General features: G+C 49.0%; 2 protein-coding genes across 5 annotated transcripts in view; one reads left to right on the top strand and one right to left on the bottom strand.

Moving 5' to 3' along the window:
• Positions 1-1,155: 1,155 nt before the first annotated feature.
• TIMM17B (translocase of inner mitochondrial membrane 17B) lies at positions 1,156-13,691 on the bottom strand. Of its 3 annotated transcripts, none has more exons than XM_040468758.1 (8): positions 13,569-13,691; positions 12,607-12,706; positions 11,144-11,207; positions 10,219-10,347; positions 10,022-10,132; positions 9,919-9,925; positions 6,411-6,414; positions 1,156-1,604 (listed from the first exon to the last, which is right to left on the bottom strand). In XM_040468758.1, the coding sequence occupies exons 1-8, from the start codon at positions 13,592-13,594 to the stop codon at positions 1,425-1,427; spliced, it is 621 nt and encodes a 206-aa protein (XP_040324692.1). In that variant the 5' UTR covers positions 13,595-13,691; the 3' UTR covers positions 1,156-1,424. The 3 variants fall into 3 exon arrangements, with proteins under 3 accessions (XP_040324692.1, XP_040324694.1, XP_040324693.1); XM_040468760.1 differs by lacking the exon at positions 6,411-6,414 and adding an exon at positions 9,445-9,447 and having other exon boundaries at positions 1,553-1,604; positions 13,569-13,688; XM_040468759.1 differs by lacking the exons at positions 1,156-1,604; positions 6,411-6,414 and having other exon boundaries at positions 9,550-9,925; positions 13,569-13,681.
• A 104-nt stretch (positions 13,692-13,795) lies between these two features.
• PQBP1 (polyglutamine binding protein 1) overlaps positions 13,796-16,030 on the top strand; it is a 4,502-nt gene continuing 2,267 nt past the window's right edge. Inside the window, exons 1-2 of one of the 2 annotated variants that reach the window (XM_040468755.1) lie at positions 13,796-13,927; positions 14,347-14,431. In XM_040468755.1, the coding sequence (XP_040324689.1) occupies positions 14,365-14,431 (67 nt within the window). In that variant the 5' untranslated portion in view covers positions 13,796-13,927; positions 14,347-14,364. Of the gene's footprint in view, positions 13,928-14,023; positions 14,153-14,346; positions 14,432-16,030 lie in introns of those variants that run through there. The other variant, XM_040468757.1, reaches the window with a different exon arrangement.

Below are 16,030 nucleotides of genomic sequence, written 5' to 3' on the forward strand. Positions count from 1 at the left end.
AAGGAAATTCTACATAGCTTGCCATTATTTGAGATAACCATAAGATGACTGGAGGTTGGCAAACATACTTCATGATATTAGCCACAGTAGCAGAGAGAAATTGGCCTTGACACTGAACTAACATTGATGGGGTAAGTTTAAGGGTCTTGCTGAGATGGTCCCCTTGAATGTCATACTTCCAATGAGACAATCATGGCAAAGAATGTAAAGGTAGGACATGGATAGGAACCAAAGACTTGAGGCCCCTTTGAACACCTCCAAAGTGGCTATGAGCACATTCTGGCTGTGATTTATCTTCCAGGTGAACTGACCCTTTCATCGCCAGGGAGCTTTTGCTGTAAGGGTAGGAATTATCACCCATAATCTTCAGAAAAAGTAGAGAGACCTAATAGAATTCTAAAAGTAAAAGTGGGGCGCCTGGGTGGCTCAGTCAATGAAGCATGACTTTGGCTCAGGTCATGATCTCAAGATTTGTGAGTTTGAGCCCCGCATTGGGCTCTCAGCTGTCAGCACACAGCTTGCTTCGAATCTTCTGTCCCACTCTCTCTCTCTGCCCCTTCCCCGCAGGGGCCAGCTAGCTCAGTCAGTGGAGCATGTGATTCTTCATCTACGTCGGAGTCGTGAGTTCAACCCCTATGTTGGGTGTAGAGATTACTTAAAAATAACAACAACAAAAAAATCTTTAAAAGTAGAAGCAACAGAAAACAAACTGATGGTTGTATGGTTGCCAGAGGGGAAGAGGATGGGCAAAAAGGGGTGGAGGGGTGAGGGACATACAGGCTGAAAGTTATGGAATGAAAAAGTCATGGGGATGCAAGGCACAGCATAGGGAATATAGTCAATGGTACTGCAATGGCATTGTATGGTGGCAGGTGTTCAGCATAGCATAACATACGGAGATGTTGAATCTCCATGAATCACTATGTACACCTGAAACTAGTATAACATTGTGTGCCAACTATACTTCAAAAAAAAAAATCTGGGGCACCTGGGTGGCGGAGTCAGTTAAACCTCTGACTCTTGATCTCAGCTCAGGTCACCATCTCACGGTTCCTGAGTTCGAGCCCTGGGTCGGGCTCTGTGCTGATAATGAGGAGCCTGTTGGGATTCTCTCTCTCCTCTTTCTCTCTGCCCCTCCCCTGTTCACGTTCTCTCTCTCTCTCTCTCAAAAATAAATAAACATTAAAGAATAAACCTCTGTGTTTCTTTAAAAAAAAAAAAAGTAACAGGGTGAGAATAAAGGAGATCATCCTGAGAGATACTTTAGTTGGATACTAGAGGGCGTCATGGTACAATAATAGTCAAGATCCACAGTGGAATAAAAAGAAAAAAAAGGAGTGCTGTAGAAATCAGAAAGTTAATCTTGTTTCATCACCTTGGGGACAAGCTCTGCACCTCTGCAGTCATCAGCTTCTGGAGAATTCCTAAGAATCCTGTTTAATGCCTATTAATATATTTTTTTCAACAAGTTTGAGGGAGATTTGCCCTCTGATTATGCCGGCTTTGTTCTGGTGGATATTTTGAATTTTTTTAAAAGTAATCTCTACACCTAATGTGGGGCTCAAACTCACAACTTTGAGATCAAGAGTTGCATGCTCTTCCGACTGAGCCAGCCACACGCCCCTACATGGATTAAAAAAAAAATTTTTTTTTACATTTATTTATTTTTGAGAAACAGAGTGACACAAAGTGTGAGTGGGGGAGGGGCAGACAGAGAGGGAGACACAGAATCTGAAGCAGGCTCCAGGCTCTGAGCTGTCAGCACAGAGCCTGAAGCGGAGCTTGAACCCACAAACTGTGAGATCATGACCTGAGCTGAAGTTGGACGCTCAACGGACTGAGCCACCCAGGCGCCCCCCTACATGGATATTTTGTAAATGCAGCTCGAACCTGTTAGGGAGACATCTGGAGGCATCAAATGAATTTCTAGTGATATGAAGTTAAATTGGCCTGTAATAGGGTAGAATCCAGAATTCCAAGTAAAATTACAAAACACATGGGCTGGTCTGTTATTAACTCAGAAATAATTAACAAGAGATGGTCCCCAGAGGGGATAGATAGATCTTATTGCCATCAGTTTTGAGGGGTTACAGAGAGGGAGGGAGGCAAACCATAAGAGATTCTTAAATACTGAGAACAAACTGAGGGTTGATGGGGGTGGGGGAGAGCAGAAAGTGGGTGATGGGCATTGAGGAAGGCACCTGTTGGGATGAGCACTGTCAAACAAATTTATTTGACAATAAATTATATTTAATTAAAAAAAAGAAGCGTGTTGACTTTTTACATTTTTTAAAACTTCTTTTAAAAATAAAATTTTTTGAGAGAGAGTGGAGGAGCGGTAGAGAGAGAGAGGGAGAGAGAGAGAATCCCAAACAGGTTCCGCACTGTCAGTGCAGAGCCTGGCCCCGGGCTCTTGGTTGTTTTCTCAGACCATGGCTACTACTCTGAATGTGATTTCTCTCTCAGGCACACACACTCATCCACCTGACAAAAATTTCATAGCTATTGTGTTGTGTTTTTTTTGATGTTTATTTTTGAAAGAGAGAGACAGAATGCAAGCAGGAGAGGGGCAGAGAGGGAGGGAGACACAGAATCCAAAGCAGGCTCCAGGCTCTGAGCTGTCAGCACAGAGCCGGATGCGGGGCTCGAACTCACAAACTGCGAGATCATGACCTGAGCTGAAGTCCGATGCCCAACAGACTGAGCCTCCCAGGCGCTCCATTCATAGCTATTGTTTTAAATATCTCCGAAGTGGGGCACCCGGGTGGCTCAGTCGGTTGAGGATCCAACTTTGGCCTGGGTCATGTTCTCACAGTCTGTGAGTTCAAGTCCCGTGTTGGGCTCTGGGCTGACAGCCCAGAGCCTGGAGCCTGCTTCAGATTCTGAGTCTCCCTCTCTCTCTCTGCCCCTCCCCTGCTGATGCTGTCTCTGTCTGTCTCTTAAAAATAAGTAAACATTAAAGAAATTTAAATACCTCTGAAGGTAGATTTCTTTCTTATAGGTCCCTTCTGGTACTAACATTTCCCTCAAAAAACTAATCTCAACCCCTGGTCCTGTAAAAATTGGACACTGACTTCACAGAATGCTTCTGCTGAGGTCATTATAACCCTATCAGCAAGACCTAGACCATCAGGAATAGGAACTAGCCTTGGGACATTTTGTTCTTTTCAGAGACTCCAGCCTGTTGGGCTGCTATGTTTAACTCCACTCAAGCAATCTTTTCCTCTTGGGGCGCCTGCATGGCTCAGTTGCTTAAGCATCTTGACTTGATTTTGGCTCGGGTCATGATCTCAAATTCTAGTGAGACTAAAAGTAAAAGCCTCTGGGGCGCCTGGGCGGCTCAGTCGGTTAAGTATCTGACTTGGGTTCAGGTCATGATCTCACAGTTCATGAGTTCGAGCCCTGCATTGGGTGAGCTTGAGCCCCACATCGGTTGAGCCCCGTTTCTCTCTCCCTGTTTCTTTCTCTGCTCCTCGTGGGATTCTCTCTCTCTCTCTTCCGCTCCCTCTGTCTCTGCCCCTGGCTCACTTGCGCCCTCTCTCTCTCAAAAGAAAAGAAAAAGCCACCTGGCTCCTTAGAGACCAGCTGGACTTTGGGACATGTTTCCATGGCTTGAGTTTGGTCATCTAGGCCCCTGTCTTCCAAGGTTTATTGTGAAGACTAATCATTATCTTGTTTCTGGTAACTGCTTGTGCATTTGGCGTATGTATCCTGTCCAGAGTGTTAAATGGCAACTGTGCAGCCCTTGTCACCTCGGGGGATCCAACACAAACACATCTAACACAAATCCAAATCCTGTAATGTCTTTCCTAACACCCTTAACTGAGATGCTCATGGTTCCCCATGGTGTGTGTATTCTCCCTTGTTGCAATGAGCTAATACACCCAGCTTTGTTTAATCATTGGTGTGCTCCTGGTGGTCTTTGGCTGAAGTCTAAGAACATTATTTACTTAAAAAATCCAAGAGAATCATCTAAAAAAACTTCTAGACCTAATAAGAAAAGTAAGGTGACCAGAAATAAGATCATATGTGAAACTGAATAGCCTTCCCTTATAGACATTAAAACATTTTTCAATGTAATAGAAAAGGACATTGTTCCTCATGATAAGAAAATCCATCAACTTCCTGGGAATGCCTTGAGCGAGAAAAGAACTCTATACATTTTTACAGAAGAAAAAAAAAATGGTCTGAAAGAATGGAAAGAGATATCGTGTTCCAGGCATGAAGAATCAACACTGGAGAAATGGATCCCCGAATTAATCTATATATTCAATTTAACACCAGTAGAATCCCTTTTCATCTCCTAAATCATGAAATATTTTCAAATGGACAATAATCTGCAGAAGATATTGATACAATGGATGCCTGGGAACTCTCATCATTTTCTCATTTGCCTCAATTTTTTTTCTTTAAGAAACAAAATATTTTGGGGCACCTGGCTCAGTTGATTAAGCGTCCAACTCCTGATTTCGGGTCAGGTCATGATCTCACGGTTTATGAGATCTGCACTGACAGCAAGGAGCCTGCTTGGGATTCTCTCTCTCTCTCTGCCCCTCCCCTGTTTGCTCTCTCTCAAAATAAGTAAACTTAAAAAGAAACAAACAAAATATTTCCGCTCCAGCTGAAACCTGTCCCTCCACCCAATTCTATCCTCCCCTCATCCTCTGAGGTAAGTGCAATTCTGAGTTTATTACAGATCATTTCCTTGCATCTTTTTATTCTTTTATTATATAATTAGGGATCCATGAACTGCATGTATTGTTTGCATGTGTTTAAAACAAATATCATACTCTACATAGCAGTCTTTGACTTTCCTTCTTCTGTCTCATACTGTAAGCTTGAGAATGATCCATGTTGATACACGTCTCTAGTTCGAATTTAACTCTTTAGTGAGATATACATACATAAATGTCAATGTTAGAAGAGTCCAATCTGATGAATATTTTTTTTTATTTTTGAGAGAGAGAGAGCACGCATGCAAGAGAGAGCAGGGTAGGGGCTCCTGGGTGGCTCAGTCACTTGTGTGTCCAACTTTGGCTCAGGTCATGATCTCATGGTTTGTGGGTTCAAGTCCTGCGTTGGGCTCTGTGCTGACAGCTCAGAGCCTGGAACCTGCTTTGCATTTTGTGTCTCCCTCTCTCTCTCTCTCTCTCTGTTCCTCCTCTGCTCACACTCTCTCACTCGAAAATAAATAAACATTAAAAAATTTAAAAAAAGAGAGAGAGAGGAAGAGAGAGAATCCCAAGCAGTCTCTTCAGTCAGCGCAGAGCCCGACTCGGGGCTTGAGCACACAAAACCGCGAGATCATGACATGAGTCAAGATCACGAGTCAGAGGCTTAACTGACTGAGCCACCCAGGTACCCCATGAGTGTTCTTAAACTGAATGCACATGATCATCTAAGATGACTGTGAATGCCCAAGATTGCCGCCAACTTCATCTCCACGGAGTCACTGAGATTACTGAGATTATTACTTTAACAAAGGGAGTTCAGAAATTGTTACGATGGCCTGTGAAAACCTTCAAATGACACCTGTCATGACTGATAATTATGGTGCATAATTATGGAAATTAGGAAATTATGGAAATTAGGGTGCAAAACACATGTTGGAAACTCTAAGTGCTATAAATAAGGATATAAATAAATGCCAGCTTTGCCACTTTCAAGTCAGTGTGACCACGGGTGAGTTGCTTTACCTCTTCGTGCGTTCGGTTTCTCCCTATGTATAATGAGGGTAACAAAAGGAAGGTTTCTCTGTCCCCTCAGAAGGGATTGTCGGCCCATCCTTTCTCTTCCACATGTTCGCAGGTAATTTGATGACACTGCAGATTCTCTAGAGGTGGCTCCCATTGTCTGCTGCAGAGGTTGGCCTCAAATGGGCTCCTTGACACCATCTGAGCTTTGCTCTCTAAAGGTGTATCCGCAGGGGAAGCTGCCCTCCCACCCACTTCGATGACGTGGGGTGCTGGGCCTGGGGCTGGTAGAGCTGCCCTGCCCAGTCAGGCCCTGTTCTCTGACTGCCACTAAGAAAACAAAGCAAGGGCACCTGGATGGCACAGTCGATTAAGCGTCTGACTTTGGCTCAGGTCATGATCTCGAGGTTCATGAGTTCAAGCCCCGCGATCGGGCTCTATGCTGGTGGTACAGAGCCTGCTTCGGAGTCTCTCTCTCCCCCTCTGCCCCTTCCTCACTTGTACTCTCTCTCTCTCTCAAAATAAATAAGTAAACTTAAAAAAAAAAAAAAGAAAACAAAGGAAATAAGAACACTCAGACCAGCACCCCCAGACGCAGGATAAGGTGTATGTGTCCAACTCTCGTCTCTCTTGCTTTCTCTCTGCCTTTCTCTGCTCTCTCACTGCTTTGTTTTGTTCTCTCTCTGCCCATTTTCAACCCCTGCCCCTTGCACTGACTCTCCTAATCTTTATGTCTCTCTCTCCACTTACACTCTTTTCCCATCATTTTCACTTGTCATACTGTTTTTCTCTTGATATCTCTCTGTATCTCTGTCTCTCTTTTGATGTCTCTGTAAATTCTGCCTTCTCTTTGTCTCACTACCTTTCTCTGTGTCTGTCCTTTTCTATTTTCTTTGGGTCTAATTTCCCCATGTCTGTCTCCCCATCCTCTCAGGGTCTCTGCCTTAGACAGTGATTCCTTACCCCACTGTCATGGCTGGACCCCCCCGTACTTCCCTGATTCTGTCCATCTTTCTAACCCTTCTTGTCCACCAAATATTTCCCCCCACTGCCTGCCCCATGTACATCAGTGGGTGGCAAAACCAGGGGCCACAGGGAGTGTGGGAGCCACCAGCCAGGGATGGTGGCAGAGAAATGGGGGAGGAGGGCTGAGAGGCAGCTGAAAGCATATGGAGGGTGACTTGGGGCTAAGGGGGTGGGCGTGGGGGGATCAGGATAAGAAGATAGGAAGGAAGAACTTGAGGCATGAAATCCTCGTTGGAAGCAGATGGGATTAGAGATGAGAGTGAGAGACAGCCAGAGGGAGGAAGGGGTACCTTTCTGCTTCTGAGGCCCCTCAGCCAGAGGGTTATGGGAGGGGGACCTGATAGCCCTTCAGCGCAGCTCACAACTACAACGGCTGCCTCACCTTTCCTGCGGTTCCCTCCATCTAGTGCTGACGGTCTTCCCACATCCCTACCTGCATTTCTGACCCTCACAAAGCATCTTAGTTTGTCTCTGCCTTTTCTCCCCTCTTTTCCCATATCTTCTGTATGTCCCTCTCTGCCTCCATCTTTTTCTACCTCTCCATTGGGGTCTCTGTCTCCCTATGTGTATGTCTCTAGGCTTCTATTTCTCTCTGTTCATCTCTCTATCTGTTCGTCTGCCTCTCACCTTCTCCACCTATTGCCTTTTCTTGGTCTCTGTAGTCCCTCCCGATGGAAACTACCCAGGATCTGCACCCGTATTCCCTTCTCTGGGAAAGAGAAGCTGTCTGTGGGCCCAGACCCGACCTGGCCGTTGCCCCGTGGCCGGCTCCAGCTCCGGAGACCTGGGTGACTCTGGGGGCCCCGGGACCAGCTAGGAGTCCAGGGGCTCCGCGGACGCCAGGCCCCCATAGAGGCCTGATACCGCCCAGAGCCACTCTCACCCAAAGCCCTGAGCCTCGGTTGCTAAGCCCAGTCCTCCGCTACGAAAGACAGCACTGGCCTGGCCCCCGCAACCAGCAGCCTGAGGAGCCAGAGCAGAAAGGCCTGAAGGTCGCCACAGACTGTGCTGAGGTCCCGCAAATCCGGCTGCCTTCCAGGTCCAGAGACAGTGAACAGAGTCCCGGGGTTGGGAGAGGAGGGCAGAGCGCCTGGGAGTTTGGAAGAACCTGAAGGGGAGGGATCTTAAGGAGGAGGGGTGGGGCCTCAAGGTGGGAAGAGGTTCGGTCTAGAGGTTGAAGAACTGCAGGTGTAAGGTGCCTATAGCAGCGGAACCCACTTGGAGGGAACCAAGGAGATACAGTAGGGACGGGGCCTCAGAGGAGCCAGAGCTGATACATAAGGCAGGTAGGTCCTGCACGAGCCTTAGAGGACAGGGATGAAAGATAAGGAGCCAGGGCCTGGAGGGACAGGTCTGTGGATACCACGGCCACATGAGTGGGGTGGACGGGAAAGATTGGGAGGTGTTAGTGGGGCAGTGTTTGATAGGGGCTGGATGGGGTCTGGTAATACGAGGCAGGGGGGTGGCACCTGGTGGTGAAGGAAGAAGGGTCTTGCGTGGAAGTGGCAAGACCAAAGAGGCCCAGAAAGGACCACAGCCTGGGATACCCTGGGCCTGATGGGCGCCTGGGCCGTAAAGGTTGTGTGTGCCACTGTTGCTGATATGCCTGCTCGTGGAGCTTTGAGTTTGAGGCCAGGGCCCTGAGAGGGCTGTGTGCATAGTGCTGGTGGTCCACCCTCACCTTGCTTCCCAGGAGGTCTTCAGCCTGGTGGCTGCAAAATGTCTGCCACTGAGGCACTCAAGCAGGCAGTGTTGCAGTTCTGCTACCATTGAGGCCTTGAAGTCACTGGGAGGTCAGGGACTCTGTACTTTCGCCCCAAGGAAGCAATTTTGGATAAGAACATAACCTCTTTTTAATGGCTTGCACAGAAAAGACCGTTCTTAGGTCTCCCATGAGGCCATTGGTACTCCAGTGGTGACGATATTTGTCTCGTATGTAGGGGTCTGCCTGGAAGAAACAGTGTTTGGGGCTAAAGTCCATCCAGAAAAATTTCTTTCCCATAACCACCTCCCACCCCAATATGAAAACTTTCTGGTTATTTTATGGTTGCCCTTAAAAAAATTACAGGGGCACTGGGTGGCTCAGTTGGATAAGTTTCCGACTTTGGCCCAGGTCATGATCTCACAGTTCGTGAGCTGGAGCCCCACATCAGGCTCTGTGCTGACAGCTCAGAGCCTGGAGCCTGCTTCAGATTCTGTGTCTCCTCCTCTCTCTGTTCCTCCCCCACTCACGCTCTGTCTCTCTCTCTCAAAAATAAACATTAAAAAAATTACAACACAGACCATCATGGAGCACAAGTATCTCTGTGATACAGAAGAGACTGACACAGGGCATCTTCCTCAAGAAAGCTGGGTCTCTCGGACACCTACTTCCATCCCAGGTTCACAGGCCACACAGAGGGAGACTACCTTCATAAATGGGTTGACTGGTATCCAGAAAGCCAGAATTTATTGTGAGGCCAGATTTTCCAGCCTTGGCAATGGAGGCATGGGAAGGAGGGGCCAGGGTATTGGTGTGCATGTGAGGGTAAGGGGTACAAGATGCAGTACTATACCCCGCCCCCCAGCAATCCTTCTGTTCACTCACTTCTTTCCCAAGCCTATTGCCCTGTTTGCTTATGATTCATCACCAGGCCCCCACATACCCTTATTCACGTACCTATTCATATCTTGATTCATTCCCCCTCCTGCTCATTCATCCCACAAATATTTAGTAGAGCGCCACTCTCTGTGGGATTCCAAATCCTACAGCTTCTGAGTCCCTGAAGAGGGCTCTGTCCCTTGTCCTTAAGGAGGGGCTCCCATGGGTGACCCAAGGAATACATACACAGGCATTTCAAAACTGGCTTTAAATACTCATCAGGGCGCCACGAAAAGGGGATGGGGTGAGAACTTGTTACATGTGAGTATGGGGTTGGGGTGCCCTGAGAGAGAAGGGGACCCATCCGTCAGGGCAGCTGGGGTGCCCCACCCCCACCCTGGGACAAGGAGGCAGAGTAGAAGCCCTCTCTGGAGGGTCCCAGGGCCAACTGGGAGCCAGCCCTCCCTTCGAGGTAGATCATCTGGGAGGGAACGGAGGAGGGGCTCCCATGGTGGTGATGAGAGGCAGTCACTTCCTCAGTGGTACTGCTGATAGCTGGGATAGCCTGGGGCTGGGGTACCCTCCTTAGGGGGCAGCTGGCTGGGGTCCTCCAGGAACGGGGGTGCTGGAGAGGACAGAATCAGGTAAGAGTGAGAAGCAGTGCACAGGCAGAGCAGAGCATTCTGCCCCTCTCCCTGATCAGCATGCGCCAGGTACTCACCATTGCGGAACTGCTGGGCAGTGTAGCGAGTGAGGAGGATGCCAACACCCTCTATGAGGGCCAGCAGGATGCCCCCCATCATTGCTGAGCCCACCATGGCCAATGGGCCACCTGGGAGAGTGAAGAGGCAGGGAGAAAAAGGTGAGGGCAGGCGGAACAGGGCGGAAGGGGCTGGGGCCGGGGGCCGGGGCACTCACTGCGGGCAGCCAGCACAGCCCCAGTCAGTGCTCCACTGGTGATGGAGTTCCAGGGATCTTCCTTGCCCCGCAGCCGCACCAGGCCACAGTCGATGGTGGAGAACAGGCCCCCCCACACGGCAAAGCTACCTGCAGGGAGACCAAGGCCTGATTAATGTTCCTGAGGAATCCCAAGAATCCACAGCACAGGGTCTGGGGACCTCCAAGGCCTGAATGCTCTGGCAATGAAAGGGGAGAAAAACCCAAACACAAAGGCAGATGAGTAAACTCCTACAGGATATTCCCCCTCTGCCATCATGACTGCTCCTTCTTCAAGTGACCCCTAATCGTCAGCAACATTCCCTTTACATTTGTAGGGGTCTAAAGTGTTTGGAAGCAAATTTTTCTTCTCTATGACTTTTAAGAGAACCACTTTGATCTTCCTAACCATCACACAGAGTTGGGAATTCTGATCTTGGTTTAAGGGAGAAGGAAAACAGGTTAGGAAAGCCAGTTAATATGATAGTTAAAGGCCTTACTATGTGCCAGGACCTGTTCTAGGCACAGCATGTTATTTGACTTCTGAAGTCTTAAATTCGTTCATATTATTCAAGTGCTTAGCAAAGCAACCGGCACTCAGCAAGTACTACGTAAACTACAGAAATTATGAAACAACTTAGGTGGTTATTGCTATCATCATCCCCATGTTACAGATGAGGTTTGAAGAGGTTAAGCCATGAGCCCAAAGTCATACATCAGGGAAAATCCAGGGACTGGATTTAAACTCCAGAATTCACATTCTCACCCCCTCCAAAACATCACTGACCCAGAAATCCCCAGGTAGAGTTGGGGCTGGAATCTGTACTCCAAATTTGCAGTCTAGACCCAAAGGAGCAACCACCCCCAACTTGGCATCACATCTCTTATGTCTCTCCAAGCCTCTCACCTCCAATCTGGGGGGCTCGGATCCTCACAGCGTTGACACTACCTCTCAATCGGTGCCGTATTCCCTGGGAAAAGTGAGGAGTTGGGGAGTCAGAATAGGGATAAGGTCCCTGGCACACAGGGTTTCTAGCTTTTAAGAGAGGGAGAGTGATGGATTAGGGGTATCAGGAGTAGAGATGTGGAGAGTGGCCAAGAACTAGGAGGCTGGGGAGCACTCTAATATGGGTGTCTTCAGACCAGCGCTGGGAAGTTCTCATTTGTTCAATGATTACTAGCACCTGTGTGCCAGGCACCATGCTGTATGCAGGGATAGTGAATGAGACAGACCTTAGCCCCTGCCCCCTCAGAACTCACGTTATAGTGGGAGACAGATCCCTAGCAGAGGTACAGATAAACAAGATGCTTTAGACAGCAATACATACTCTAGAGGAAAGAGGATCAAGAAATATGATAGGGGTGCCTGGGTGGCTCAGTTGGTTGAGCACCCGACTTCAGTTCAGGTCATGATTTCATGGTTTGTGCGTTCGAGCCCCGCGTCAGGCTCTGTGCTGACAGCTCAGAGCCTGGAGCCTGCTTCGGACTCTGACTCCCTCTTTCTCTGCCCCTCCCCAGCTTGCTCTCTCTCTCTCTCAAAAATAAATAAAACATTAAAATTTTTTTTAAAAAAGGAGATACGATGACAACTGAGGGGTTAGGAAAGGACTCCAAAGGAGGGGGCATTTGTGCTGAGGTTTTGAGGATGAGAACAGGAAACTTGGGCAAGGATCCAGGAAAGAGTCCCAGGAGTTGAGGGGAGGGATAGGACTAGATATGTAAATTGCAGGGACCTAGGCAAATGGATGGCCTTTAAAGCCATGAAATTTGAGAAGATCTTGGGAGAGGGTGGTCAGAGAACGAGAGAGAACTGATTAGGTTAAATTAAAAGCATTTTCAGGGTGCCTGGCTGGCTTGGTCAGTAGAGCACGCAGTGCTCAATCTGAGGGTGGGTCATGAGTTCGAGCCCCATGCTGGGCATTAAGCCTACTTAAAATGAATGAATGAATGAATGAATGAATGAATGAATAAATAAATAAAAGCATTTTCTTAACTTTAAGGCTGTCCTTCTCCTGCCAGTTAAACTCCTGTCACTTCCCCGTACAGGTTTCTGACCCAGAATCTGCCTCTGGGTAAAATCTTTGTGGCTTTGCACAGTTAGGATTTGGTAATGATCGTTTTGACAGTGCAGCATTTCTACAGAGGAGCTCCAGTTGGGTTGGGGGGAGAAGGGGTGGTGTTGAGGGATATGGGGCCGTCTGCAGTTCTCCCCAAATCACATATCCTGGAGCCAGGCAGGGCACACAGTAGGTGAGCAGGCACCATAACGAGTAAGTGCATACGACTGGCAGCTCCAAGCAGTTTTCAGAGCAATATCGCGTGTGGGCAGGGAAGGACCCCCTGCACCACCCACGGAAGGCCACAACTCACGACAGGGGCGTTGCGGAAGCCCTTGATGGCCTGGAAAACTCCGCCGCCGATGACGCCCATAGTGAAGGCTCCACCGCAATCGTCCACAATTCGCCATGGGCTGCAAGCCAGAAGGGGAAGATGGGGTTAAGTGAGCCCCTCGACCCCCGCCAGGTCACATGGACTCTTTCCAACTGGGAGAAACCAAGTCACCCGAATGAGAAGCAGCACTTCAGATAATGAGATTATTTTCTCCCTCATTTATGCAAGAAATGGTGCAAAAGGGGAAAAGTATTAGTCTTTGCCCTGTCTGCACCTCCCCCTATAGCCAACTAAGGAATCTGCCAACTGCTTTACTACCATCAAAAGATTAAGTGAATTCATACAAGCAGAGTGGGAGCGTGTAAATCAGCGTTACGTGTTAATTTGCTAATGTTATTAAAGCGAGAAATGGTCTCACCCCCGTCTCCGACAATGAGCACGTCCAACCAAACCCCGCCTCCTTCCCTCCTTTTTTTTAACCGGCTGCAGCTGGTAAAAACCAAGAGCGGACCGTGGGGAGGATCCAGCTTGTCCACAATAGGCTCACCCAGGCCCCGCCCCCAACAACTCAAGAGACGGGGGAAAAGCCACGCGTGGCAACCCTGGGGATTTCCGCTCGACACCGCGCCACCCCTCGGCCGGAATGGACTCGGCCCGCGTGTCTCTTTTAGTTAACAAAGAGGGACTGGGGAGATACGGAGTCGAGGGAAACGTGGAGTGGTTGGTCCTGCACGGCATCTTCTCCAGGCACATGCCTGTGGCTCCTCTTAACGGAGCCCGCGTGGGAGGAACGAAACTGGGGGAGCGGAAGGATACCACAAATGTCTGAGTCTCCCGAGTCTGGGATGTGGCGCGGTGGGGCCAGCACCTCTCCCGCCCGCCTCCCCCAGCTGGCCGTGGCGCCGCGGCAACAGTCCCGAGGCCTGTGCCCATCGCCGTACCAAGGCTCCCGAGCGTACTCCTCCATGGCGCCGGCGTCCGGCCGCGCAGTCTGGCTGACCCCTGGCCCGGCCACGCCCCCACTGTAAACGCACACAGGCGCCCAAACTTGCCACCTATTCCAAGACAGCGATTGGGTCGCTTTGCCGCTCGTCACGACAGGATCGCACTGTCATTGGCCACCCAGGTTTGCGTCATCTGCACTGCAGCCCGAGCGTCGTCCAGTTACTTCAAGGCTCGGGGAGAGACGAGCTCGTTCTGTGCTTTGGGAGAAGGCAGTCGTATGGCCCTGGCGGTCTTAGTGGCGACAACAGAGAGGCGGCCGGTCTGACAGCCTTCCGTTACTCGCGTGACTGTATTGGTAATGTCGGGGTGGGCGTATTTTTTGGAGCTGGAGGAAGTGCTGCGCTTTGCTCCCCCATCCCCAGCGCTTTGGTTCCTCCTACCCAGCAGTCTTTGGGGGAAGTTGGGTGAGCCATTTCTAGGGCGCGAGTGAACCGAGCTTGGCCCCTTCGGCGGTGGGCGGAGCCTGGGCCCGGGAGAGCTATACTGGGTCCTGGAACACCCAGCCTGGAGGGAAGGGTTGGTGAGTTTTGGTGGCATTGCCACCTATCTTCCATCTTTTAGCACGTAGATTCCGTCCACCCAGCTATTGGTGCAGGTGGGCGTGAGCACATGCCGGGAGGAGGCGCTTGGTTTTAGGATTTGGATTTGAATCCTCATTTGAGCTGTTTTTGGGTTTTTTTTTTTTTTTTTTGCCTGCATGTCCGTCCATCCTAGGTCCGTCTGCTATCCGCTATGCCGCTGCCTGTTGCACTGCAGACCCGACTGGCCAAGAGAGGCATCCTTAAACATCTGGAGCCTGGTGAGCGAACTAAGAGCAGATGGGCCTACCATGTGCCAGGCTTGACAGGCACTTTGTTGTTGATACTTCCACTTGATACCTAGCATGGGCCTACCGCGAACCAATCAGTAGGGTGGCAGGCATTTCACTGATAACAATATGGGTTCCTGGTGTCCATTCCTATTTCATCCTTTTTTTTTTTAATTTTTTTTTCAACGTTTATTTATTTTTGGGGCAGAGAGAGACAGAGCATGAACGGGGGAGGGGCAGAGAGAGAGGGAGACACAGAATCGGAAACAGGCTCCAGGCTCCGAGCCATCAGCCCAGAGCCCGACGCGGGGCTCGAACTCACGGACCGCGAGATCGTGACCTGGCTGAAGTCGGACGCTTAACCGACTGCGCCACCCAGGCGCCCCCCTATTTCATCCTTAATACTGGCACCTAATGGCACGTGCAGTCCATCAAAAAATCCGTGGAAGTGATTACAAAGTATGTAACGCTAAGGGCAGCTGACAAGGGTAATAGGATAATAAGATACTGGTACTTTGTTCTTTATCTTACTGGTCGATACCATTATCTCAGACCTATTGTGGCGCTAGTAGTGATCTATACCTTATTGGTCACCATATCAGTAGCTGACCTGTATTTGGGACCTAAGTGTTTGGTATATACATTATGGTTAACAGTATAAAATAATGATAGGAACTATCATTTACATGCTTACTCTGCTGCTGCTAATGTTTACACCTCATTGTCAATAATAGTAAAAGCTGACATTTGTTTTGGGCTGCATTGTGCTAGGCACTGGAAAGTACATCTTATTTTCATCTTACTGATAAATGACATCTGTCGCCAGCGAATGTGTGCCAGGCATAGATCTTGTGGTTAACAATACTGATAATGATCATTGATCATCTATTTTAAGCCTATTGAGTACCAAGTCTTGTGCTGATGGTATATATATCTTACTAATAATACTGATGCTTACAGCTGACATCTTTGGGCCTATTGTGTGACAGGCAGTATGCTGTTGCTGACATATACGTTTCATCGTTAGTTATATCCACAGCTGAAATGTGTGGTAGGCCTACTGAGGGTCACATACTGAGCTGACAACCTACACCTTTTTTTATTTTACTGATAGTGACAACTGTTGCAGGCCTACTGTGTGTCAGGCCTAGGAACTGAATGGATTCAGAGCAGTGTTTGGACAGATCCCTTGCTATCCAGACCTGCTACTCAATATACAGAGTCCGAGGGGCACCTGGGTGGCTTTGTCGGTTGGGTGTCTGACTTCAGCTCAGGTCATGATCTCATGGCCTGTGAGTTCGAGCCCCGCATCAGGCTCTGTGCTGACACCTCAGAACCTGGAGCCTGCTTCAGATTCTGTGTCTCCCTCTCTCTCTGCCCTTCCCCTGCTTATGTGCTCTCGCTCTTTCTCTCTCTCTCTCTCTCAAGAATAAACACTAAAAACATTTTTAAAAAAGGATTAAAGGGGCGCCTGGGTGGCGCAGTCGGTTAAGCGTCCGACTTCAGCCAGGTCACGATCTCGCGGTCTGTGAGTTTGAGCCCCGCGTCAGGTTCTGGGCTGATGGCTCAGAGCCTGGAGCCTGTTTCCGA

The sequence above is a fragment of the Herpailurus yagouaroundi genome, unplaced genomic scaffold (genome assembly GCF_014898765.1).
Source record: "Herpailurus yagouaroundi ecotype Mexico unplaced genomic scaffold, PumYag 67793, whole genome shotgun sequence".
Lineage (NCBI taxonomy): Eukaryota > Metazoa > Chordata > Mammalia > Carnivora > Felidae > Herpailurus > Herpailurus yagouaroundi.

What these genes read in the sequence shown, in the direction of transcription:
- TIMM17B (XM_040468758.1), bottom strand. Translation starts at nt 13,594, where the DNA reads ATGGAGGAGTACGCTCGGGAGCCTTG. An exon ending in CCGAGCCCCCCAGATTGGAG is followed by an intron (nt 10,348 to 11,143) that starts GTGAGAGGCTTG and finishes GTCTCCCTGCAG; the next exon opens with GTAGCTTTGCCGTGTGGGGG. An exon ending in GGCTGTGCTGGCTGCCCGCA is followed by an intron (nt 10,133 to 10,218) that starts GTGAGTGCCCCG and finishes TCACTCTCCCAG; the next exon opens with GTGGCCCATTGGCCATGGTG.